The sequence below is a fragment of the Lepidochelys kempii genome, chromosome 18 (assembly GCF_965140265.1).
Source record: "Lepidochelys kempii isolate rLepKem1 chromosome 18, rLepKem1.hap2, whole genome shotgun sequence".
In the NCBI taxonomy this organism is placed as follows: domain Eukaryota; kingdom Metazoa; phylum Chordata; order Testudines; family Cheloniidae; genus Lepidochelys; species Lepidochelys kempii.
The window spans coordinates 9,277,669-9,304,722 of record NC_133273.1 but is presented as its reverse complement, the minus strand read 5'-3'; the positions used below and the strand labels follow the sequence as shown (position 1 = coordinate 9,304,722).

Genomic DNA, 27,054 nt, shown 5'->3' with positions numbered 1-27,054 from the left:
GGTGGCTAGTCCCTCCCACAGCTCACGCTGCTGCATTTACCCTCTGTTGGTAGTGCACTAGGCTGGATCAGAGCTAGTGTGGTACATCTCCTTGAACTGGGAATGACATCCCCATCTGGAAGTGTAGACATACCCTGATTAGCAACCAGCACTGCAGTGACCCCACCTTGGTACAGGGAGCTTGACTGGATTGGGGACTAAATGCAAACACTTGGCAGGCGTGGTCCCACTTGACTCCCAGTGGTCTGGTTGTTTGGGGTGGAAGTGGGAGCAAATGAAGTGAGAGTGACCCAGAAAAAGGAACCCCCCACGTGTACAATTGGAGTAGAACACAAGGGCACTGTCCTGTTCCCATTCCAGTCAAGGGGGGTTTTGCTGTTGCTTTCACGGGCAATAGGTTCAGGCCCTAAGAGTCTGATGCAAGACCCACAGACATCAGAGGCAGCCTGTCCGTTGACTTAACGCCCCTCTAAATGACATGTATCTTGGACCCTGTCGGTGCCAGCATGCTGGACCCCTGCACCCTGACTACACAGAGGTTACTATAGCCCTATCGAAAATATCACTCACTATTCCATGATCTTCTTAGCAGATGAGAAATAGGAGCCCACAACTGGTCCTGCGTCCCCCTCCCCTTGTTCTTCAGCTGGCAAATTTTTATTAGCTGTCAACGTGTCAAACTTCCACTTAGCAGCTGCACGACCCGCCAAGTTCCAAAGCCTTGCCAGTGAGTTTAACAGATCAAGGGGCTTCTCAGGTGGAGGGGAGTGGGTGGGTAAGGGCTCAGGGATCAGAGACACTCAATGGGATAGGGCAGCGTACACCTAGGAAAGGCATTACATATGTGAAAACAAACAGCGGAGAGAGAAAGAGTGAGAGGCAAGAGGAAGGGAGATGGCAGAGGGACCCTGTTTGTTCTGTGAGACTGTGTTTGTACAGCGCCTAGCGCAATGATTGGGACTCCTAGGTGCTACAGTAATACAAATGATAATAGTAAGCATCTCCAAAGGACATGTTGTAACTCCACCACAAGTTATTGTGCTTGATGCCAGAATGATTGGGTGAAAGTCCACAACCTCTGTCATGCAGGAGGGCAGACTAGCTGCTCTGGGAGGCAGTGGGACCCAATGGGTAAGGCAGTAGATGGGACTCAGGAGATCTTGGGTCGGCTGTGTGACCTGAGTCACTTCACTTCTCGGTACCTCTGTTTTTCCTCCCACCCTTTGTCTGTTTTGCATTGTAAGCTCCTTGGGGCACGGAGTGTGTGTGTGTGTGTCTGTCTGTCTGTGTACAGCATCTAGCACAATGAGATCCCGATCTTGGCTGGGGCCTCTAGCCATTATTGTAATATTGCTGTAACTACTGTTAATAAACATCCCCTCTGGCCGCAGACTCTGCGAAGAGAGGGGAAAAGAGTTGCGGGACTCTTCCCGTTGTGTGTGTGTTTTCCACAAGAACTTGATTGACTGATGTTTGTGGCTCCTGAGAGCCAGTGAAAGATCCGCTCTGATATCCAGAAAATTTTACAAGGGGCGGCAGGCTTAAAAGCGGTGGGAAGAAGCCGAGCCTGCCAGGATGTCGGAATGAAAAAGCCATCAGGAATGTGCCTCGGAGAACAGCTGCTCCTAGAACTCTGGCAGGAGCCTTCCCCACAAGCTGCCTGGGAGCCAGGAGAGGGATTCGGAGATCACAGCTTGAGCTAAGGGAAGGGGGCTATTTATTTATTTGGTGGGCTTTGCTTTCCTCCACCCCGTTGTCGCTCCGAGGTTGGAACTCCTCAGAAGGAAGGAACCTGCCACGGGTTCACAGCGCAGCCCTTCCAGCTGCGTGGGTGCCTGGATTAGAAGACTTGGCAGGGGCTGTGGGGAGGAATCTGAGCTCTCTGGCACTCCTCGGGCTTTCCCTCCGCTCCTGTGACTAGCACCACAGTACACTGAATTCGGATATATTTTTCACCGTAAAAACGTGCGTAGGGGTCTTTGCCCAAGTAGAATTCTCCCTCCGAGCACCATTCTCTGGGTGGGTTTGGCTCACTGGCACCTTCTTACTTCTTGTTTCTCTGCTAGGGTCTTCCCATGTCCACATCAGCCAAAGTAAATCACAGGAGCATGCAACCCCCCTTGGTATTTTATCTCCAGCACAAGCCCCTGCCATCCATACAGCCTGCTCCCAAGCTGGGTGGAGCAGGGCTTGCTTCAGGAGCCGGTAGGAGAATTTTCAAGAGGTCAGAAGGTCTCGTGATGCAAAGACGACCCCTTCTCTGCTCCTGCTTTCGTGAAGATGCCTTCTTGCTGGCTAGTGGCTATCATGGAGACTCAAGGACCGGAAGCCCTGTGCTTCTTGTTCTCAAGAAGAGTACTCAGACCTTGCACAAACTGGGATCCCAGCAGGGTGATTTTGCTGGCCTTGCCCAGAAGGAAATAAAGCAGCATTTAGGTGATGTAGCTGCTGTGTTTCTGCTCTAGACCAGTTACCGTAGACTGGCTTTCACCACCAATATGCTGTAAACCAAGAGGATGAGCAACCCAGTGTAATGTAAAGAGAAGGATAAACTCTTGGAGCAGCACATGGCCTGTTCCAATGCTCACTGCAGGCAAGGGGGGTTTTCCTTGGGTTTCAGTGGGAGTTGGATTGGGCTCATCATGCACAAATGGCATTATTATTGCTAAAATCTCAGGAAGACCTTCTTGACTAAGGTCAAGTCTAGTATCATAGAATCATAGAAGATTAGGGCTGGAAGAGACCTCAGGAGGTCATCTAATCCAACCCCCTGCTCAAAGCAGGACCAACCCCAACTAAATCATCCCAGCCAGGGCTTTGTCAAGCTGGGCCTTAAAAACCTCTTAGGATGGAGATTCCACCACCTCCCTAGGGAACCCATTCCAGTGCTTCACCACCCTCCTAGTGAAATAGTGTTTCCTAATATCCAACCTAAACCTCCCCCACTGCAACTTGAGACCATTACTCCTTGTCCTGTCCTCTGCCACCGCTGAGAACAGCCGAGCTCCATCCTCTTTGGAACCTCCCTTCAGGTAGCTGAAATCCCCCCTCACTCTTCTCTTCTGCAGACCAAGTAAGCCCAGTTCCCTCAGCCTCTCCTCATAAGCCAAGGTCCACAGCTCCCTATCGGTCTAATGTCCTCTGCATCTCCTCTGCTGGGGAAATACAGTCTATGTTCCTGGGGAGAAGGTTTCACTCTGGCACAGGGTCTGTTTTCTGTCTCAAGGTACAATGGGTCAGATCTTCCCTCCCCAGGAAAATAATAATAATCCCTCACTTTTATATAGAGCTTTTCATCAGTCGATCTCAAAGCGTTTTGCAAAGGAGGCCAGTATCATCAATTCTACTATACAGATGGAGAAACTGAGGCACAGAGCGATCCTGGGTGGCTCAAGGAGACACACTGCAGTCACTGAGCCTTTGCTACACCCACGTGCCGTGAGTCTGAACCCGAACCTTGGCAGCTTTCAGAGAACATGCATTGGGCAGGAAAAGCCAGTGGGAGGCGAACAGATACACAGGAAATGTTGGGAGCTGTAGAATTGCCGGCTCTTCGTCTCTTTTGATGGCAGGGGCAAGACCATGAACCGAGTGGATGTCCAAGAGGTGTGAGGCCTGGTTTTGGGAGGATGCAGCCCTACGGCTGGGCTGGCCTCGGGGTGATTAACACAGGCCGGTTCTTATTCTGAGGGGAATCTCAGACAGAAAAACGCCTGTTTTGCTTCCAAAAGGTCATTTCACTGAATAGTTATTTCCCTGTCATGAGACAGGGTTGCTTGTTCCCTCCCTCCTGCCTCTGCAATTCAGCGCTGGCCTCGACACACAGAGCCCCCGACGCTGAGCCTGAAACCTAATAGCGCTGCCCACACTGGCTGTTGGTGTCTCCATTTCACTTCTTTAACCCAGCACAATCCTCGCCCCCCCCCTTCCCTTTCCCCGGGGGACTCTATTATACCCACCGATCTGTTCACACTTCTTATCCCTCTGCATGTTTGCACACACTGCTGACCCAGCCTTTATCTGGAAGACATAAGGGCCTATGTGCGGCGTTCCCACAAGGGCTATTAATTGTGTCGATGTCATAGCTCTCTCCCTTCCTCCTCCTCTCCTCTTCCCTCCCTCCCCCCACCGCAAACTCTCAGGAGATTGGCAAAAAGAAAAAAAAATTCACACGCAGAATTTGCAAACTTTGCAAAATATGATCCAAACCCTTGGGCGGGGAGAGGGGAGGCTGAGGCATGGTAAATGGTAGAAACGACCCCGGCCACTCCTAGGTAAATGGTATACAGCCCCTTCCCAACTCAAGGCACTAAACATAGATCTGAACACCCCATCAGCTTTGGGAAAGTTTGGATCACGATCCCAATCTGGATTGAAATTTTGCAATTGTAATGGGCCAAACCAAAATCCCAGGTGGGAACATCCTTGGGCTATGGGGAAACTTTGGATCTGGATACAAACTTTACATCTCAGGCCCAGGTCACCTGGTCCTACAGAAATGGAACACCCACCGTGTCATCCTCCAACTCTCAGCCCCTCCTCATCATGGATAAATGATAGGGCCCCCTTCTCCTAGGTCAATGGACCTAGAGAATCCCTTGGCTGCTGTGTTATCGGGGGACTCAGACATGTCCTGACTCTTGTCCTTACCTGTACTCGGGCCTCTGTGAGTTTGGTCCTCTGGGCTAGCTCCTCTCGTGTGTAGATATCTGGGTAGTGGGTTCTCTCAAAGGCCTTCTCCAGCTCCTCCAGCTGCTCGGCTGTGAAGGTGGTCCGGCTACGGCGCTGCTTGCGTTTCAAGGGTAGGTCCGGTTCAGACTCAACATCTGAGCCTTCATCCAGCCTGTTACCTGGCGAGGGAAAGAAAAGGAGGATTGAGGCTTAAATGGCGGAAAAGCCAAAGGAGAAGCAGGTGCAGAAACAAGAATTAAACAGCTACAGGGAGGGAGAGAATCCAATACGGTCATAGAGTTTAAGGCCTGAATAGATCATCAGATCATCGAGTCTGACCTCCTGTAGATAATAGCCTACTAACACCTCCCAGCCACCCCCCTAACCAGAATTAGAGCAATTCTACAGTGATGGTGTCCACCAAGCCAACTTCTACTTCTGGGTAGAGCAGGTCGGGGATATTCTGACAAAGCATTTTTGCCAGAAAAATGCTGATTTGTCGAAACTGAAACTGTTTGTGGGAAAGGATCGGCTTCGATGCATCTCCTGACTCGAAAATTGTTTGGAAAAAAAGAAAAGTTTCCAAATGGTAGAAATGTCCCATTTTGATATTTTTGAACCAAACCATTTCATTTTCCAGCTGGGAACTATTTTTCATTTTGAAATGTTAATTTCTATTTTTTCTAAAAAGTTTCAACATAGAAAAGGTCAGAATTGAGAGGAAACACCTAGAAATGATCCAAACATGCCAGGTGACCCAGGTTGATGATTATAATATTTTTCGGATGATCAGTACGTGAACATTTGTGAACGCTTTGTCCTGATTTGGGACATGGAAACAAAGGTGAAACCTCAACAGCTCTCATGTGGCATGAAAAGAGTTTCTACTTCTGGCCTGCCCAGAGGGCTGCTGGCTTGATGCTGATGGAAACAGCATCTCTCCTCAGAAGCTGAGAGAACGTACATCCTCTATAGATGCCCAGAGCTGGGTAGGAGCTTTAAGTGGAGGGCAGAGGACCTAGCACGACTAGCTCGGGCTCTAGGACCCTGCAAGGTGGAAGGTCCCAGAGCTCAGGTTGCAGCCTGAATCCAAACAGTCTACATTACAGTTAAACTGCCCCTTAGCCTGGGTCAGCTGGTGGCAGTTTGATGCCCCTCGTGACAGGAGTTTAGGGGTCTCGGTTTAGTTCCTTGCGAACAAGCATCCATTTTCCCCAAAACCCGCCACAGCCAGTGCTCATTGTTGGCCATCTCTGCAGAAAGGCCATGAGCTGAGTGAATTCCCCTGTCAACCCTAGAGGTGGTCCCTTCTGGTGGGCATGATGCACCTTTGCTGGGCCCAGTGCACAGGAAGATTTCACGGCTGCTGCCCCGGCTCCACCTGTCCTATGGATAAAGGGAGGGTTTTGTTCTCCAGAATTGGCAATCCAGCATATGTACCAGGACCAAATTCACAAGAGAGACAGAGAAACTTCCCCAACTTCCAGTCCTCAACAGTAGCATTTGGCCCCCTGATTTCAGTGAATAGGACACCCCTGGGCCCCACTTTGGGAGAATGATAATGAGTCCATAAAGGAGCATTTTTTACTGGCTAAGAGCATCTTAAGGGAGACGCTAGGAGTTTAAAGAACTCCCACTAGCTTCAAAACAGCTCACAGGGAAAAGTCTCCTGTTAAGTCAATAACTGCATCTCCTATCAGCATGGTACAAGGTTAAAGGGAATCACAACTCACAGAAAAAGTCCTTGGATCTTGGAGGGGGAAAGCAAACAAGTTTCTGTTGTTTGCACATGTTTTGACTACAGTCCTGTCTCTCACTCTAACTACTCTGTCTTCATTATTAAGTCTGATATCCCACCTGCTACAATCTTTTATCTGGGAGGGAGGGAAAGAAAGAAAGAAAGAAAGAAAGAAAGAAAGAAAGAAAGAAAGAAAGAAAGAAAGAAAGAAAGAAAGAAAGAATCATGCTTCAGCATTTGTTTGTGTTGTATTAACCTGGACCTGCTGCCAGTGTAAAGTCTTTGCTGTGTATGGGACGTACCATTAAACAACAAAACAAAATAGACCATACCTGGACTAAAAGAGTTTGCCCCAGAGTTAGTGGGCCTGATTCTGGTCTCAAGTGCAAATCCTCAACTGATGTCCACAGAGTTACACCAGTGTAAAAACGAGGCCCAGTGAACCTTATTGGGAGGCTTGGGAGAAATGTGCTAGACTGCATCACTTTTGAGCGCTCCCTAGCGACCCCGCCGCAGGTCAAGTGGCACCTGCGGTGCAGATAGCGATGCACAAAATGCTTAATCTAGGCCGGTACCCCGTGTCTCTGTGTGGGAAGGTGAGAGACAACTCCAGCTCTCGTGGTATATGCCCTAGATCAGTATGGATGCAGACTGGAAAATATGATGTGTAAAGCCTTAGATCTCCTCAGCGAAACAAGAAATCTGATCTCTCTGTCTGTTTCTCTTTCTCAGTCTCTCATTAATACAATAGACTGTACTTAAATGCACATTGATTAACTACAGAGGACCTGATTCTGATCGCCCATACCCCAGTATAACTCCACTGACTTCAATGGCATTACTTCCTATTTACTCTGATGTAGCTGAGAGCAGAATCAGGACCATAATCTGTTTCAGTGCAATGGTCACAGCCCCAATCTGCTCCTATTAGGCCAAACCTTTATCAGCTATGATTAAATGCATGAGTAACATATGCAGGGCCAAATCCATCCTTGGAATAATCCGGATAAAGTCAATGGAGCTGCCCCAGGGATGAATCTGGCCCCTTTTTCTCCACTGTGCCCTTTTGTGGTGATCAGGACTTTCCACCAAAACCTCCTTTTTTTTGCTTCCAGGACTGGGAATCCCAGCTGTGGCGTTCTCAACAGCTGCCGAACAATGCGGACAGCCTGTGGAGCATGAGGCAAATGTCCCAACGGGGGCCAATTATTTATAACGAGCAGGTCAAACATGCCATTGGATCCAGCGTGCTGCAGGGCAGGATGCTTTCCTTTCTTGGTTCTATGTGAGGAGGACTCAGTGTGTCTGAACTGAGCTGTTAGATGCAGGCGCAATGGGCCACGTCCGTTTGAGTTAACCAGGCATTCCTTGGGCTCTGCTGTTGCTGTAATGGCTGCATGTTCTCAGAGCTGTGGGAATCACCGTGCCAGGGGCTCCCACTGCTTGTAACCCAACCTCTATTTCCACCTGTGGGATACCAATAGAATCAGCACCGTAGGACTGGAAGGGACCTCGAGAGACCATCTAGTCCGGTCCCCTGCACTGAGGGAGGACTAAGTATTATCTAGACCATCCCTGGCAGCTGTTCATCTAACCTGCTCTTAAAAACCTCCAATGATGGAGATTCCACAACCTCCCTAGGCAATTTATTCCGGTACTTAGTAGCCCTGACAGTTAGGACGTTTTTCCTAATGTCCTAAACCACCCGTGCTGCAATTTAAGCCCATTGCTTCTTGTCCTATCCTCAAAAGTTAACAAGAACAATTTTTCTCCCTCCTCCTTGTAACAACCTTTTATGTGCTTGAAAACTGTTATCATGTGCCCCCCTCAGTCTTCTCTTCCCCAGACTAAACAAACCCATTTTTTTCAATTTTCCCTCATAGGTCATGTTTTCTTGATCTTTAATCGTTTTTGTTGCTCTCCTTGACTTTCTCCAATTTGTCCACCTCTTTCCTGAAATGTGGCACCCAGAACTGGGCACAATACTTCAGTTGAGGCCGTATCAGCACGGAGTAAAGCGGAAGAATTACTTCTCATGTCTTGATTGCAACACTCCTGCTTGTAGATCCCAAAATGATGTTTGCTTTTTTTGCAACAGTGTTACACTGTTGACTCATAGTTAGCTTGTGATCCACAGATCCCTTTCTGCAGTACAGTATATAGTGTCCTCATATTTTCGATATCTCACGTGTTATTCCCAGTAGGCCAAATCGTGGTTCCAATGAAATCAATAACAGTTCTGCTGTTGACCACAGTGAGACCAGCATCAGGCCACTATTTTTAGAAGGCCTTTAGAATCCTGACTGTAGCACAAATCTGGTACATGATCAGCTTCATTGGTTCTTGCATTTTCAGGAAAATCTCTAGATTCTTAAATGGTGCAACATGCCCATGCAACTGGGCCCTAGACAATTCTAGCCAGGTGCAGGCACATCTGGGCTCTGGAGAACCAGACTTTGCACAAGCACATCTGGAATCCAATAACATATTATTAATTTCATTCACATAAATATAATTGTATATTTCACAAGCAACTGTCAGTTTCATTAGTTGGCATTCTTGATGGGAATAATTTGCAATAATAAAAGTTGGGACAGAGCTAAGTTTGGGTCTAAAATGAAGGCTGTCCCTGGTAATGAGATGACACTTGAGAGTGTTTTGTCCACAGCATATAAACAGAGAAGTTAGATAAAAAATATAATACACTCTTGCTGGAAGGCTGCATAGGAACACTATTTTTGTTCCTAGACTCCAGAACAATGCACAGTAACCCAAAACAGAGAGAGACAAAGTAGGCTGCTCACTAAGGCAACAAGGCACAGTTCACCCCACTTTGCTTTAAACTGGCTCCTTCCAGACTTACTCTGCTCACATACTTTCCTAAGAGCCTGCAAGCAGGACAAGCAAGCTCCCCCACACCCCACTCTTAAAGTGATAGCTTGCAATTACAACAGAGTCCTCAATACACCACAGACAGTTGTGAAGGCAAATTAATCAGATTGAACATTATTTCACTCTGCACCAGAATGTGTTGTTGTATAGACAAATACACACACACACACACAGCAGCGATGCTCAGGCTGTTGCATAAGGAACAGCTACTTAGTGCTGCTCTTTTCATTGTGCAGTAATTATAAGAAGTTTCAGATTTACTGTGTTGTAGGGGTGGGATGGACTTGTTGGCCATTAGAAAACATGCAGGCAACCTAACCACCTGAGAGGACTTCCAGAGTCCCTATTGGCTTTGTGATTACTATGATCACTGATCCTGACCTTAAGAATTGCACAGATCCAGTTATTTCTGTTCCCCTGCCTCCCTCACCCCTTAAACTTGACCCCTTTTTTTGTCTCATCCACATGGTACTTCTTGTTTTTCAGACTGTAAGTGCTTCGGACCAAGGATTGTAATTTACTATATTATTGTACAGTGCCTAGTGCAATGAAACCCCTGATCTGGACATATCACAATATAAATGTGACCTTAATAATAAATAATAATATTTTCACCCAGTTCACCTGTCTACCTGGGAGTGGTGCTAGAATATCTATAGACAATGGAGCTGGCTCACCTGGCTACCTGGTGGTCGTGCTAGACTATCTATGAACAAAACATCCAGCATCCAGGTGTTTTATATACCTGGAGGTAGTGTTACAATATCTATGGACAATGCATCCCACTCTTCTGGCTATCTGGTGTGAGTGCCAGAATACCTGCCACTAATTCATACAGCCCTGCTGCAACCGAAAATATTATCCCCGCTGGTGTAGGAGAAGGGGAAGTAGAACGAGAGAGCCTCCCAAAACTCAGATAAGTTTCATTTCTCCCCCCCTCCCCCGTTTGCCTCCCCTAATGGGAAGGAGCCAAACTTCTTTAAACATCTGCGAATTGTCAGGTCAAAAATCCCTTACAAGAAGCCTGGCAGGGAATAGCCAGTAGTCATGACACCCAACTGATCATACCCTTGGGACTTGCTGGCCATCTACCTGGCTGCAGTGCCAGATGGGAGAGCGCCAAAGCCATCGTTATAAAGTGTCTGCAGTGATACACTGACCTTCCATAGCACTCCCTGTCTGATCATTTTCCAGAATGCTTTAGCTGACAAACGGGGCATGGAGAGTGGAAGGGACTTGCCTGTGGTCACGCAGCAGAGCTGGGAATACAACTCAGAACTCCCGATGCCACATCCTGTAGTTTTACTGCAAGACCATACGGAACAGGCCAGGGAGCAAGACAAATCCCAGGGCATGTCTGAAACCAGCTGGTCTCAGCAGGATGCAGCTGCCACTGTCAGGCACAGATTTATTAAATAATGCGGGCAGCCTTCTGGCTAAGATTGAGTGTAGTATCAGCTGATTAGCCAATGCATCCTCTACTATCAAGGGGATGATCTCCCGTAACTACATAAAGATAGACTCAATGCTCTAACAAGTCTTTTCCTAGTCAGGGGGCTCCTGGGGTGGGGGGGAACCTCACGGCTATTATTCTCAGCAAAGTTCACGAACAAAAAGGTTAAGAAAGCCGCAGGAATAACCACCCCCTGCGTATAACACAAAAATAATGGCCTCCTCCCGAATCACCAGGAGCCTTCATCCAAAACTTGAGCCAACTCTTTTCCCCAGTTTGAAAGTGTTTAGATGCCTTCCCCACCTCCCCTGTTTATTACTGTTCTTCTCTGGATGCCTCTGAACAACTGGGCTCCAGCCAGGATAGGCAGCAGAAGCAGCAAAATAGTGCAAGACAGGCTGTTCTGGAGGTATTTCGATCCTGGCTGGAAAAGGAAACCGTGCAAAATACCCAGCCTGATTATCACAGAAATGTAGGGCTAGAAGGGACCTCCAGAGGTCATCTAAGCCATCTCCCTGGGCTGAGGCAGGACCCAAGTATACTAGACCATCCCTGACAGGGGTTTGTCCAACCTGTTCTTAAAAAACTCCAAGGATGTGGAACCCGAGATACTGGATAGTTTTGAGAAGCATCGTTTGATTAGGGCCCCAGATTTTGCATCGGTGTTACTATGCCATTTACAGCTGTGGGTTTTTTTTAAAACCATAATATTTATGCTAGCACAATTCCTAGTGTAGATACAGTTACACTGTGATAAAGATGTCTTATATTGGTCTAATTTACCCCCTTCCCTTATAGGAATAAGCCATAGGGTATAAGCACTGTTAGACAGGTCTAATTGCACCCACACTAGGGCTCTTATATTGCTTTAACACTACCAGTGTAGTTAAAGGGGTACACTACAAGAAGGATGTGGAGAAATTGGAGAGAGTCCAGCGGAGGGCAACAAAAATGATTAGGGGTCTGGAACACATGACTTATGAGGAGAGGCTGAGGGAACTGGGATTGTTTAGTCTGTAGAAGAGAAGAATGAGGGGGGATTTGATAGCTGCTTTTAACTACCTGAAAGGTGGATCCAAAGAGGATGGATCTAGACTATTCTCAGTGATAGCAGGTGACAGGACAAGGAGTAATGGTCTCAAGTTGCAGTGGGGGAGGTTTAGGTTGGATATTAGGAAAAACTTTTTCACTAGGAGCGTGGTGAAACACTGGAATGTGTTACCTAGGGAGGTGGTGGAATCCCCTTCCTTAGAAGTTTTTAAGGTCAGGCTTGACAAAGCCCTGGCTGGGATGATTTAGTTGGGATTGGTCCTGCTCTGGGCAGGGGGTTGGACTAGATGGCCTCCAGAGGTCCCTTCCAACTCTGTTATTCTATGATTCTAACTTTTGCATGTAGACAAGGCCTCCGAAATATAAAGTCCATGAGCCTGATCCTTCGCCCCCTACACCGTGTGTCATCACGTGCACCTGAGGAAAGGTGTGTGAAGTGGGTGTATAATGTCACCACTGGTGTGAGAGGGTGGCAAATCCCACTTCGACTGTAAACTTTGTGGGGTGGGGGCATCTCTTTGTTATACGTCTGTACAGCACCGAGCACAATGGGGCTAGGGCTTCTAGGGGCGATTGCAATGCAAACAACAGTAACAGTCATTGCAATTGGGGAGCATTTTACGCCCCCTCTGCGCAAGTGTAACTGACCACCCTAAACGCAAGGCAGTGGAAAAACCAGGCAGCACCTTTCGCATGGGTCACCCATCACCCCTTGTAATGAGGGACAGGGAAAGATTAGCTCGCTCGCCTTCAATCCCTCAAGGATGTGTGGGGATTGCCTGTGAAAAGGAAAGAAGAAGAAGAGAAGAAGGGAGAAAAAAACATGGGGAAAATGGCACAGAGAGGGGAGATGAAAAATCAGATCCTCTACAGTATATTCTAGATACAGGACACACACTGGTTCCAGCCTAGTTTTTGAGGGGCGAGTCTATCTCCAACACACAGCGCAGCTGCCCTGTAGCTAGAAAAACATTTTTCTTTTCTTTAATTGAATCACCCTTGGAAACAAGCAACAAATGTGGGTTTACAGCACAGGAGAAAGTTTGCCAACTTGAAAATTGGCAAGGTTTGCAACACTTCTTAAGTTTCCCCCATTATTTAGATCCTTAGCCCTTTGGGGGAAGGTCTGGCTGGCTCGGACTATGTTCGTGTACAGCGCCTAACACAACAGGACTCAGCTCTCAGTAGGCGAGCATGACTGTAATACAAAATAATTGATAAAGATAGTAATGGTCCGGAACCTCAGCTGGCGTCAATCAGTGTCACTCCACTGACGTCAATGGGCCAGATTCTCAGCTGGTTTAAACCAGTTCAGACCCAGTGAAATCAATGGAGCTATGCCGATTTGCAGAAGCAAAGAATCTGGCTCAGTAAACCCTAGCCTAGCAGCGAGCAGAGATGAGCCCAAGCTGCAAAACTTGAACTAGCTCCAAACAGTTCCAAAGCTGGGGGGCATTCAGCTCTGGGCTCATGGTCCAGCCCTTCGCTGTAGCATCAACTTTCACCTTGAACAAAATCCCAGGAACAACCTGACACCATCACAACCTCCCACCGCCAAGAGGATGAAGAAAAGGTGAGGAGAGGCTAACTGGAGATTTGCATGATCCGCTTCAAGCCCATGTCTGAACTGAGGATGCGTGGGATGAAACAAGATGGCTCCTCCCGGATGAAGGGTATGTGGTCAAAGCAACACACGCAGGTGTGTTGGTGCTGCAGGGAGGGGGTCTGAAAGACAGGAGAGAGCTGGAGGGGAGGAGGAGCTGGTTTTACAGTCCAGTCTAGCATGAGAAAATTTGTAAATTAGGGCCAGCAAACGTGCATTTCTGGGTAACGACACCAGCTGAGGTGGGGTGTGTAATTAGGAGGAGCTGAGCAGAGGGAGTTTGCAGGAGTTTGAAAGGGAGGGGAGTGAAATGGGGATGGGGGGCTGGGGGAGGAAGAAGAAAAACCCTCAATAATTAAGGGGCATACTTCTCCTTTCTCTCCCCAGCCCCTTCCCCCGCCCTTTCCCTCCATTACTTCTGGGAGCCTCTTAGCCTTGGAGTTAAATTAATCAACAGGATTAGGTGGAATTGGCCACGGCGAGCCCCTCCAGGCTCAGACTGAGCCCTCGATGCTCTACAAGGGCCCGTTGCCTCGTTTTGAAGCACCTCGATGCTTTCTGGAAGGATTCGCAGACAGGATTGGACATGAAGATGCATTCATTATAGCAGAGATCGGATTTGGGCGGGGAGGGGGGCAAAAAGGGGGCTGTGTGTTTTCTCCTTCAATATTTCTCATCTCTCTCTGTCACCCTCTCTCCTTTAACTCCATTTCCTCTCTCTTGCTCCCACCTGCCCTGTCCTAAAAAGTGACTGAGAGGAAGAGAGAGGGGAACGGTTTTGTGAGTGGCCGGGAACTTGCCGGAGCCAGTCAGGGTGCTGTCAGCACATGGTAAGCCACGGCCTGAAAGGGGCTGCATCCCAAATCACTCCGAAGTCAGGGGGGCAGCTGGGGCATCCCAAGAAGACTGCATCAAAGGGGCTGGGGTGCCTACTCACTGGGAAGCTGGGTAAGGCATCGGGAAGCCTCGAATCAACAGCACAGCACAGGGTGGCGTTAACCCACTCTGAAGACTTTGGCCGTCCAAACCCTCTGACCCACAATGCCCCTCAGGAGGCCGCGTGGATCCATTCCTGGGCTCTGCCACTCACCCTGAAACTCTGCTCTGAACCTTAGGAGTTTGGGCCACAGGCTCTTCCCACCCTGACGGGGCAATTAATTGCTCATGGGGCAATTAAAGAGCATTATTCTGAGGCCTCTCGAGGCCTGGCTGGTGACACGGGAACCAGCCCCCGCTGTGAGGGGACACTGTTTCCTCACATCACGGCAGCGGGTGACGTGGTGTCACGTCGTCACAATGCAGCCAAGAGGCACTCCAGGGAAGAGCTCGCTGGATGGAAATCTTTGCCACCGCTGGAGCATTGGGCTGGGTACACGTTCTGATCAGGACCCCATGACACATGCGCCAGGCCAGACTCTGAACCTCTTCCTCATGCTGAGCGGCACCTTACACCATGAGTAGCCCTGCTGAAATCAATGGGGCTACACGTGGGGTAAGGGCCTACTCTGTGTGAGCAAGGGTATCACAATCCGGCTCGGCGCTAGGAAGACTAAACATATATAGATGGAGGCCGTATTCCTCCTCTCCATTTGAGCCCTCCTGAATTGGCTTTTCGAGGCTCTGATGGAGTACAGCCTGGCTCTTTCACTCTGGTGCCATCTTGCTTTCTCCTCCCCCTACCTCTGGAAACAGACGGTTGATGGCACTCAGATACTATGGAATGGGTGGCAGTATAAAACCCTAACGTACGGCTGTGCAGAGATTTCACACGCTGATTTGCATTGACATCAGAAGATTGGCTTGCTTTGCCAGGCAGGCTAGTTATTTTTGTGCAGGAAAACGAGGCTGTCAGGGATAAGAATAGCCCACGGTGCTGGCCATAGCTGCTTCGTTTACTGACCCAGACAAGTTTTCATGCTGCAACCCGTGCTGCGGCAGGAGAGCAAGAGGGTTTCTGTTCTGCCTACTGCATCAGTAGCAGAGTTGCGGGCTAGAATGCGGAATCAATATTGATAGGGTTGGAGGAGGAAGCAGAAAAACCAGGGCTTGGGTGCCAGGTGCCAAGAGGGGACAGCGGTGCTGGGGTGTGGATCATAAAATCCCTTTTGGATTCACCAACTGACCTCAACTGGAGAGGGGAGCAATTTGGGAGGGTAAATAAGCCACAGAAAGATGCTTTTTTTTTTTCTTTTCTTTTTAATTTGCAGAGAGTACTCATTTTCTGACCACAACGGATGGTTCTCTCTGAGCAAGAGCGGAGCAGCCCCGGGAATAGAGTATCTGCCTCTGGAGCAGGCACCGGCAGAAAGCAAACAAAATCCATCAAAATGCAAACAAGACCCTCTAAAAAGTGAGCTGAGGAGAGAGACAGTGGTGGCGATATTGCAGGCACAAAAGAATGATATTTCCATGAGATTTTTTTTTTTTGAACGGGAAAACAAAAATGCCCCTCCTCCCGTCTCTCTTATTTGAGACCGATGAAGTGCTGAGCCCTAAATGTGGGATTTCTGCAGAATAACCCTTCCTCACTCTCCCTTCCCAACCTAGTTAGCTGCAGGTATGTTCAAAAGCGAGCCAGAGAGATATTCCAACTCCAGATGCACCCTCCCTCCCTGCCCCATCCACAAAGAAACAATAACCGGTGTCTACAATATAGCTTGGATTCTTCATTCTCCCCAACCTGTAAACTCCTCTGTCTCCCCATTCCTCCCCCCACCCGCCACAGCTATATTACAGTTTAACATAGTTTAGGGGCTGTGGTGTGAAGCGATAGCAGAAAACTGAATCACATAATAGTTGATATGCGTTTTAATCAAGTAATTCGGTCCAAGCCGAGTGATGGTGCGTAGTGGTGGGGTGCCCTTGAATACCAAACAGACTGGGTAGCCGGGCTAGGAAAATGAAAAAGTCATTTACAGCTCAGCTGGGGACCGCAGTGTTCAGCACAGCACTAGTATGGGGCTTCAGGAGATGAGGGGTTTGGTGTTTTTTATTATTTAGGCATTGAACTGGTCAGCTGTAACCAAACCACAGATGGAGGTAATGTCCATTATGGACTTTACAACTTCGCAATAACACTAACAATGAGGCCGATGCTCCAGAAGGACGGGGGCAGGGGAGGGAGGCATTTCCCTTGCCTCCTCTGAAGGTGCAAGATTGTATTGGGGTGCGTGAGAGGGGAGAAAGCTAGTGAGAAGAGAAAGCTGGAGATTAACTAGCCTGAAAAAGAAGCGAATGGAAAATCAAATGTCATTCCGAGCTCCCTTCTTAATGTGTGGGTCAGCAGGTTCGATCAGGCAGCAAACCGAAATGCAGCAAGAGCTGTGCAATATACAGAGATTTTGGTCTGCAGCAGGTGATGAGTTTCTTTTCCAATTTTGGGTCCCCTGGATTCACACTGCAGTTTAAAATTGAAATGGTGAATCTGAAGATTCAAAGTGAGACTTGGACTGGCCCCCCACGCTGTGCCTGGTTCCGGTTAAAAACATGGCAAAACCACTGCAGTTCCACCAGAACTCAGGCCCCACTTTGCAAACAGAAGCTGGGAATGGGCGACAGCGGATGGGTCACTTGATGATTTCCTGTTCCGTTCATTCCCTCTGGGGCACCTGGCCTTGGCCACTGTCGGAAGACAGGACACTAGGCTAAAGGGACCTTTGGTCTGACCCAGTCTGGCCATTCCTATGTTGTGGGCTCATAACAAAGGTCAAACTGGGGTGTATTTCATCAGGTGCTTTGGCATGAAATGATCACACAACTGTTGCAGAACGAGAGGAAGGAGGGTACCGTGGCTAAGGCACTAGCTTGGGACTTAGGAGATGGCAGCACTATTCCCTGCTCTGCCACAGACATCTGTGGGACCTTGGGCAAGTCACTTAGTCACGCTGTGCCCCAGTTCCCCAGCAGTAATAAGAGGAAATCCAGCCCTCTGAGGAGTGATGATAAATACATTAAAAAGATTGTATGGCACGGGGGGAAGGGGTGATATAAGCACCTAAGATAGATACAAGCAGCACCGTTTCAGTCACATTTTCGGCCTAAACTAATCAGCAGCCCAAAGCTGCTGCACCTCTGTGTTTATGTTGAGACCCAAAAGGCAATGGGAGCCTCTCTCCAGCCCATGGTTCAGCCCGGGGAAGAGTGGCACAGGGTGTCATGCGTGCTGGATTCCACTCCAAGTGGAAGCAGGCGGCTGAAGTTGCAGATACACGTTGGTTCTGTCACAGGTGCTGTCCAGGGTAGGATTTTCCCAACAGAACACCACATGACTTGGGAATGACAGGTCAATATTCAACAGCCTGACATGCAAGGAGAGAACATTGCTGAGGCAACAGTACAATGTCACAACACCCGCAGTGCATTCAGGCGTCCCACACTGTCTTGCACCATGGGACTCATGAACTGTGGAGCAACAGACCCATCAGGAGCGGAGCAGTGCATGAATTTTGGAATGGAGAGCACGAAGCCTGACCATCAACAGCACCACCCAATATTCCAGCTTGGAGAGATGTTAATTTTGCAAGAACTAGGGAGATCCACCATCACAAAGAGTTTTCACTGCTCCTAGTACTGGAGTTGAGTGAAGACTTGGGCAAGGACTTTACTTTGGAGTCCTGCCCATCCATCTCTCTCTCTCTATCACCACACAGTCTTCTCTATCTAGCCATCCATCTAGCCTGGTTCAATTTTCTTGGAAATATACATAAAGCCCATTACATGAGCTATGTTTGGACTAGATCTCCAAACCACTTGCACATTCATATGTTACAGAACTGACGGTGCTTTGTTCAGAGATCTTTACCACTTAAATGTTTGCTACTCCAAGAAGGGTCTCGGGGATGCCAGGCAATGCAGAAGGGGGCTGCTTAACACTTCACCTGGACAATGCCATGCACAGACCAAGCCCCCTCCTACGCTGACATAAATCGGTGCAGCTCGTGGCGTGTCCATGGAGCTTCACCCATGGGGATCTAGTCCTAGAGTCTCCATCTACTTCTCTGAATGTGAAAGAAATAAAAGCCACCAGGACCCCCAGTGAGTCCCACTGGAAGTCCGCGCTTGGTATGGCAGCTGCCCGCTGCCGTGCCCCACGGAAGGACCCCCGGTCATGAAAACAGATTCTGTTACGTCTGAGCTGTGAACAGAACCAGAGCATCCAGAACATTTGGGGAGAGATGGTGGGGGAGGGGGGAGACGAGAGAGAGAGACTATGCCTGCGACAGCCTTTGTCAATTCCCTGCACTAGCCTGAGCATAAACAGATGGAATATCCATCAACTCCAGTCTCTTTTCTTTTCTTTCAACTTTTTTCTAGTTCTCGCCTCCCTCCCCTCCTCCCCCGCTTTCTTCTGGCTTTTGTTTGGCCTTTTAAAGCACCCCGAGGTAAAGGGGCCCTTCCCGACTCCTCAGCACATCTGTGAAGTCCATAAAAGGCCCTTTTCGCTTCAATATTCATAGCTGCGTGCTTGTGGCAGGCTCAGGAACCAGCTGAGGGCTGCATGAGAGGGACCGTGGGGACTCGCCTGCTCCTCTCCTTGCTGCCTCTCTTGCTGCAGCATTTCCCTTCAATGGGGCTCCCAAAATTGGGAAGAAAAGGTGGTGTGCAGGAGGAGGATGAAGGCCAGGGGGAGGATGGAGGTCAGGGAGCGGGAGGGGCCTAATTATTTAACCTGGGGGGTTCCTCTCATGCTCTCATCCTTGGCCTGCTCCACCTCGCTAGTTCCCTTTAATCATTTTTCATACACGGAGGACAAGCTCCTGGGCCAGATCCTCAGCTGGTGTAAATTATGGCAGCTCCATTGCAATCAGTTGAGCTGTGCCAGTTTACACCAGCTGAGGGTCTGGTCCTCTGATGCTATCCCGAAGGATGGCAAAAGAGAATTGGGCTCGGAGGACCAGCGTGCTTAGCCCTCCAGCAACAAGGGAAGGGGATCTGGGTAGGACACAGAGGGGAGGGCATTGCAATGACCTGGACTTTGGTTTTGAAGATGTGGCCAGACTCAGGAAAAGCCATTTGACCAGCGAGGCAGAACGCGTGGTCCTCAGTACCAGTGGGAAATTCCAGCCTTACTGGGGTCGGGGAGAGACGTTGTCGCATGGGGATGATGGCTGGAAGGGTAACGTACTGGCACAGGTAATTTATTTTGTTCTACACCGTGTGTTTTGGTTTGATAGTGATCTGCGTGTACAGATGCCACCGCCGGTGTGCACACAGCCACTAAGTCCTTGCAAGCTAGGCAGTAACCTCGTTCAACTGATCTCAGAAGCTCACCCTTGTGATACCATCGTTCTGAGCCTGTTCTGGTCTGAGTCCATTCCCCTGCATAAGTTAGAGTAACCTGAAGGGTGCTCTAAGTTAGGCCATTGCTCCAAGGGGCTGAAATGTCAACTGGAGATTGGAGGCAGGTGTAGGGACACCTCAGCCATGCCCACTGTGCTCTGTCTATACCTTCTGTGCTCTGTTCACACCCCTTCCACCAGCAGCAGGGGTGGGTGGCGTAGGAATCTCTATGACCCAGATTCTCACAGGAATATTTAGGTTCCTCGATTCCATGAGCCTAAATATTTTTGAGGATCTGGGCCTATATCACTAGGGGATCCCACTACATGGGAACGATTCTCCTGCAGCCCTATGTCCCCATTCCAAAGACAGTACAGTGCCAAGTGGCCACATCAGACCCCACATTGTGGCCCAGTGGCCTCGGTCTAACTACAGCTGCAGCATTAGTCATTATAGTGGGCCAGATCCTGGCCCCTCTCAAATCAATGCGTGTTTTGCAATTGAGTTGACTGGGACTAGAGCTGGCTGAAAAACAAGATGCATCTTGCAAAAATCATCGTATGAAAAACCTGTTGCAGATTTGCCTTGAACGATGCTAAAATTCATATTTTTGGCCAGCTCTAAATAGGCCCAATGTTTGTCTTATTAATTATTGTTATTTGTACCGGGGTTGTGCCTAGGAAGCCCAGTCGTGGACCAGGACCTCATTGTGCTAGGCACTGTACAGTGTGTTTAATCCCAGTAGCGCTGGGGACAAAGAGTCGCAAATGCACCGTCCCACTGAAGATGCAGGAGTTACACAAGGGACCAGCTTGGCCCTATGAATATACTACATGATGTCTCAGGCAAGGGATTGGCCAGCACATATACACATTTCAGAACGGCTGCTGACAGCTCTGCTCCGGGGTCAGGGTCCTCGAGCATGATCTTTTCTGTTGCTGCTGCCTCCATCGGGGATCAGTGCAGATTAGGGTTTGCTCATGATTTGAGTGCTGGAAAGAGTTAGGTGATTTTCTTTTAGGGGTTTCAGAGGATTTCAACATTAAGAAAAGATGAAATCATTATCCAAACCCTTTACTCCTTCACCGCTCATGATAATTCCAGAGCAATTATTAGGGCTCATTGTGAGGTGTTTTAGGTGCTAATACTGGGAGCTATAGGGACACAGGGCACCCTCTTAATTCCCTGCGTGGGCAATCTGCATCACCAGTCTGTGCATACAGGCGGGCCACTACTCTCCTTTCCGCACAGGCAGGCAGGGAGGGGGAGTGGACGGAGCCTTAGCTCCACTTCCCCAAAGCACCTGCCAGCACAGGTGAGCTGATGCAGTGGGAGAAGTAAATGGGTAGCGGGATGGTTCAGCTTTCTTCCCCTGGAGCAAGAGGGAGCAGGGACTGAACTGAGACACTGAGTCACAATTCAAGCCCTGGCTTGCTCCTGGAGCAGTGCCCCTCACGATGGGCTCATGGTGGTATCTCTCCCTCCCCCAGCCTTTAGAGAGATGCAGTTATCACTGAGCAGTATGTAAAATAATTAAGGACAGAGAATTGTTCCTTATAACCCTCTTATACTTTTATCCTTCATTTCTACAGGTGGGCCCATTACTGTTCCGTATAGTGCACCACTCCCATGCAGGGGTCTTTGTGCTGAGCTAGCTGATTGGTATTAGGTTCCCTGTGCCTGATCTTGGATAGAAAGAGCCGGGCACAGCTCAGGGCTGAATACAGCTGCGTTGAAATCAATGGGAAGACTCTCAGCAGATTGGGCCCGTACTAGGCAGTGAAGCAGATAGCAGAAAGCTGCCTCCATCTGCGGACGGAGGATTCGCAGAGCTCAGCATTCCACGGTCTCAGAGCCCGGGGCCCAGCAGTACCAGCGACCCAGGTGAAATCCACCAGTGGCAGAAAACCAAAAGGTACAAGGCTGTTTTCCCCACCCCCCCAGTGGAGCAGTTGCTGCTCTGGCTGACCCAGAACACACAGTGCAGTCTCTGGTAGGTGACCGAAAACCAGGGATAGTTGCTTTTATTGAATACTACTCCACGGCAGGACACACACCTGCCGAATAGAGGGGAGAAGGAAGAAAGTCTGAGGGCTCAAGCAGCGTGCAAACGATTTATCCTATAGGAGAAAATCATGCCATCACATTGTGATGTTGCATTGTAACTACACAATGCTGTATTGTGACACACGTTTATCCTCGCTTTACCCTGAACGTTGGTACGTTAGAAAGATAGATCTGAATTATGAGGCTTAGCTTTTTCTCTAACAGCGATGCAATATCACCATCACTTTTCAAAAATATTTATCCCATGCCATCAATTTACCCACTGCACTTTGCTGACTACAGAAAAGCTGTGGGCTTAGGGTTGGAAAGCTAAAACGTAGTACACACAAGACATCAGGCTGGCCCCAAAACACACAGTCAAAGCTCACGCATGCAAAAATCCCTCATTTGTGTGTTGCTATCGCCATGGCATGCACACACATTCATCTGAACATAAAAATGCATACATGTTTGTGTTGCAAAAAACTGGAGGTGTTGCACACACACAAAATTGGGCAAGGGCATTTCCAGAGGCCTACTTGAAAAAGCAGCTCTGGAATTTCATGGATCTGGGGAAATCTCTGCCCCACTAGAAGTTCCCTGCTGCCAACACAGGAGGAAATGTATCCTGAGATAATCTCCAGAGACCCCGCCTGCTTCTCAGGATTCTGCTCCTGCCACTGGCCCATGGTGTGACCTAGAAGAAGTCACTTTGGTTGAGCTTTTCAACCTTAGGTGCTTAGAGTTAGGCACCTGAATATGAGTGACCTGGTGTTCAGAAGCGGGATTGCCCACAAAGCACGCTGCCATCCGTGGGAGCAGCAGTCGCTCAGTGCCTTTGAAAAGCAAGTTGCTCCTATTTAGGGTCCTAAATATGGATCTAGGGGCCTAACTGCAGGCATCCCGGTTTGAAAAGGTTGGACTACAGTTACCTCTCTGTGCCTCAATCTCCCCACATATAAAAGAGGGATAATAACGTGCCCCACCCGGCCTCACAGGGGCTGTTCGGGTGCTTTACTGAACAATGTTTGCAAAAGCAGTGGGGCATATATTTAGACTGCAGGCAGCTGGAAACCTCAACCAAGAGCTGGACCTTTATTGTGCTGGGCAGTTCTACATACACAGTCCCTGTCCCAGAGAGCCAAGACAGGCAAACAGCAGGCAGGGAAGAAGAGGCCCCGCTAAGGGAAGTGACTTGCCCAAAGGCCCACAGCAGGGAATAGACCTCACACCTCCTAACCCTCAGTCCAGTACCTGCCCATTAGACCATGCTGCCTCTCGCCTTGGGGATGGGGAGTGTGTGTGTAACACACATTCTGACTTCACAGGGCTCCATAAACAATAAGGATAACAATGCAGAGGAAAGGGGAGATTTAAGTGCAAAGCACCATCGCCGACCCTCCTCACCATTCACGCAGTCCAAGATAATATCAGAGGAAGCAATTTAGAGGGGGCTTGTTTTGCCTCAGTTGTGATGAGTCCCTATGTCCTGTCTCACATGGATATATCAGGGAAAATCCCCCCCACCTCCCATTCCTTCCTAATCATCCCAGCCAGGTGCTGGCAAGGCCCCTTCATTGGAGAAGCCCATTCATTCCCATCTGCAGCTCGTGAAGCCTTGCCAATGCACCTCAGCCCTACTCCAGCCCCAAGCCCCACACCCTAACCTGACAACACACCTTAGTCCTGACTTGAGGCACCTCTGCTATTCCAGTCTTGAAACACTCCCTCCCCAGATCTGCCGATGGCCCCATCCCAAACTGCCTATACCCTTGCTATCCCACACAACGCAGGCCAACAGACAGTCCAATGCTCCTCACTCTTCCTCTTCCAGTCCTGGGCCCAATATAGTTCTGTTGAGTTACCTCAGACTTGACTTACAGCATCCCCTGCTATTCCAGTCTTTGGCTCTCCAAAAACTCTCCCAGGGCACCTCCATCCTGACCTGCAACGAACCCCTTCTGGGTCAGTCATAGTATCATAGTATATCAGGGTTGGAAGGGACCCCAGAAGGTCATCTAGTCCAACCCCCTGCTCGAAGCAGGACCAATTCCCAGTTAAATAATCCCAGCCAGGGCTTTGTCAAGCCTGACCTTAAAAACCTCTAAGGAAGGAGATTCTACCACCTCCCTAGGTAACGCATTCCAGTGTTTCACCACCCTCTTAGTGAAAAAGTTTTTCCTAATATCCAATCTAAACCTCCCCCACTGCAACGTGAGACCATTACTCCTCGTTCTGTCATCTGCTACCATTGAGAACAGTCTAGAGCCATCCTCTTTGGAACCCCCTTTCAGGTAGTTGAAAGCAGCTATCAAATCCCCCCTCATTCTTCTCTTCTGCAGGCTAAACAATCCCAGCTCCCTCAGCCTCTCCTCATAAGTCATGTGTTCTAGACCCCTAATCATTTTTGTTGCCCTTCGCTGGACTCTCTCCAATTTATCCACATCCTTCTTGTAGTGTGGGGCCCAAAACTGGACACAGTACTCCAGATGAGGCCTCACCAATGTCGAATAGAGGGGAACGATCACGTCCCTCGATCTGCTCGCTATGCCCCTACTTATACATCCCAAAATGCCATTGGCCTTCTTGGCAACAAGGGCACACTGCTGACTCATATCCAGCTTCTCGTCCACTGTCACCCCTAGGTCCTTTTCCGCAGAACTGCTGCCTAGCCATTCGGTCCCTAGTCTGTAGCGGTGCATTGGATTCTTCCATCCTAAGTGCAGGACCCTGCACTTATCCTTATTGAAGTCCTGAGCCCTCTCTACAGCTCTGCCAATGCCCGTCACTCCTGTCCTGCAGCACCCTGCTATTCCAGCCCTGGGCCTCGCTGGACGGATAGATCACACCTTTCAGCCTAAAGCTCTTGCAGCAAAGATGTGCCAATTTAACCCTCATAAACCTTTTCCGCTCCTGAAGAACCAGCCAGCAAAAATGAGATGCTGGAGACCAATTAACCACATGTGAAAAACGGGTTCCTCCTGCAGCCTGCAGGCCTTGGTTCATTTATCGGGGTGTCAGGCTGCCTGTCAGAAGCCAGGTGGGGTGAGAAGAGTGGAGCGCGGGGATTTTCTATGTTCACCTAGTTTGTCCTTTCTGTGTCCCGGGCTGCTGGACAGCAAAGCAATGCAGCACATGTGACCATGGAGGACACACTTACTTCTGTCTGTTTTTCTTTCTCTACCTTCCATCTCCTTTGTCCATCTGCATCTATGCCTCTTTCTCTGCATCTTTTATCTCCCTGCTCCCTCCACTTTCTCTTTCCCTTCCTCTCTCCTTTTCCCTCTCCTCCCTTTCTCTCTCCCTCACTCTCTCTGTGGTATGGTTCGCCCCCTCCTCTTTCTGCCTCTCCTCCCTCTATCTATCCTCCTCCCCCACCCCCCGCACTTCGTGCTTTACATTAATTTTAGTCCTTTGGAAAAAGCAACAGCAATGTGAGCGTAGGGAACTCCAGGAGAAAAAAGGGGCCACTAGCCAGACACCAGGCAGAGGGTGCCCTCAGGAATCCCTCATCACGTTGGCCAACGGCACCTCCACTGCCATTAAAACCGCCTTGAGAAGCCGGACTGTGACATTCGCCTGCAATTGAACCCCTCTGCCTGTCTCTGCCGCTCTCCTCTCAGCCGAGCTGGGAGAAGAAAGAGAAGAAAGAAAAATAACAGGAGGAGAGAATGAAAGTGACAGAAAGAAGGATTGAATGAAGGAGCGAAAAGAAAGCAAGATATCCCTGCGCTGCTGGGCCCTTTATCAGCCCTGTCATCTGGTGCAGAGCCCCGATTGCATTGTCTCACCTTGGACAAAACGAAAAGGCGTTTTTGTGCAGATTCCTTTAGAGCTGCCAGAGCTGGCACCTTAGGGGGCCGTTAGAGCCTGAATGTGCTGCTGACAGCCCTGTGCAGCCCGATGTGATATCAATAAACTCCGGCATGTCAACTCTTCAGCGCAGCTCATGTGGAAGGTATGGCCTGAATATTAAAACCCTGAGCGGCCTGGAAAGAAGCTTGGGGTGGAGCGGGGGCGAGGGGGAAGGGAGAGAAGGGAGAAGAGAGGAGGACAAACATCAAGAGGGTGCTTAGCAGAGCTTTGGGGGGGCAAGACGACCCAAAAATACATTCCCTGATGTCCAGCTAAATGGGTCAATGAGTGTTTGCTTTTATCCTCAGCCATAGGGCCCCAAGACACCAGGCGCAAAGGAGTCTTCAGCCTGGACAAGACAGTCTCTGGTGGGAGCCAGAATCGGATTCTTCCAAGGAAGGTACACGAACCCTGCAAGGGCATGACAGTGCTCCACGGTCTGTCCAGGGGAGGGAGCCCTGAAGCTTTGTCCCCACAAGGAGCAGAAGGGCCATCTCTCCCCTAAATTATTTATTGTATGGTAGTGCCTAGAGACCCCATTGCACTAGGCACTGTACACACGCATAATAAGATACAGTCCCTGCCCCAAAGAGTTTTCAGTGTAAATAGACAAGACAGGCAAAGGGTGGTAAGAGAAAGGAAGAGCTATGATCCATATTTTGCTGATGGGGAACTGAGGCAGAGAGATGACTTGGCCCTCATGGTGCCAAATCAAAATGTTGCTCCCAGAAGACTGTGCAGACCTTTGTAAAATGATCACCTCTCTTCTGTCTTGGACATTTGGATCAACAGAGAAATATTTTACATTTTTGACATGTTAAAACATCCCATTAGGTTCCAGAGTTAACACGTTCCATTGAGATGACGAGGGGCAAGTCACATTTGGCAGAATCTTTGTGTCAGGCTGTCTGCAGACTCCAGCAGACCTCACTACATCAGTTTTCGCTCAGCTCATCTTTGGAAGGTTTATCTTTGTGACCGTAAGAATTTTTGCCTTGAACTGAAAGCTTAGATCCTGGAATGCAAGATGGGGCCCTCTGGGAAAAAAGTATACTCTCAGTGAACCACCCTGAGGCAGCCTAGTGGAACGGCAGGGTGTGGAGCTGGGCTGAACTCGGTGGGTATCGGAAGTGGTATGAATGTTCCCTTTAGTCTTGGAGAAGTTGAGTTAACATGTCCTCACCTTTGCTCCCAGTTCTGAGTTCAAAAGCAAAATGCACCTGAAAAAGGAGAGTTTCAGCAGGTGTCGTTTGTGTCGTGACTCCAGGGGCACACAGCTGCCACGAGGGATCATGGTATGAGAGGTGAGGGAATTGGGAAGCCAGAGCTGATTCCATGGGGGCCTCATACTGGACTCTGTTTAATGGGGGAGCCAGTGCAGGATGCCAACAAGCAAGGTGATGTCTACATGCTGACCCTTTTCAGTGAACAGAGGGACATCATCCACCTGAACAACTGATGCTTTGC

At 49.2% G+C, this 27,054-nt stretch overlaps 1 protein-coding gene across 2 annotated transcripts in view; it reads right to left on the bottom strand.

The window, feature by feature from the left end:
* Positions 1 to 27,054, bottom strand: part of PAX7 (paired box 7) — a 148,938-nt gene that overhangs the window by 75,465 nt on the left and 46,419 nt on the right. For both annotated transcript variants that reach the window (XM_073316339.1, XM_073316341.1), the window contains exon 5: positions 4,651 to 4,850. In XM_073316339.1, coding sequence (XP_073172440.1) covers positions 4,651 to 4,850 — 200 coding nt within the window. The remainder of the gene's footprint in view (positions 1 to 4,650; positions 4,851 to 27,054) is intronic.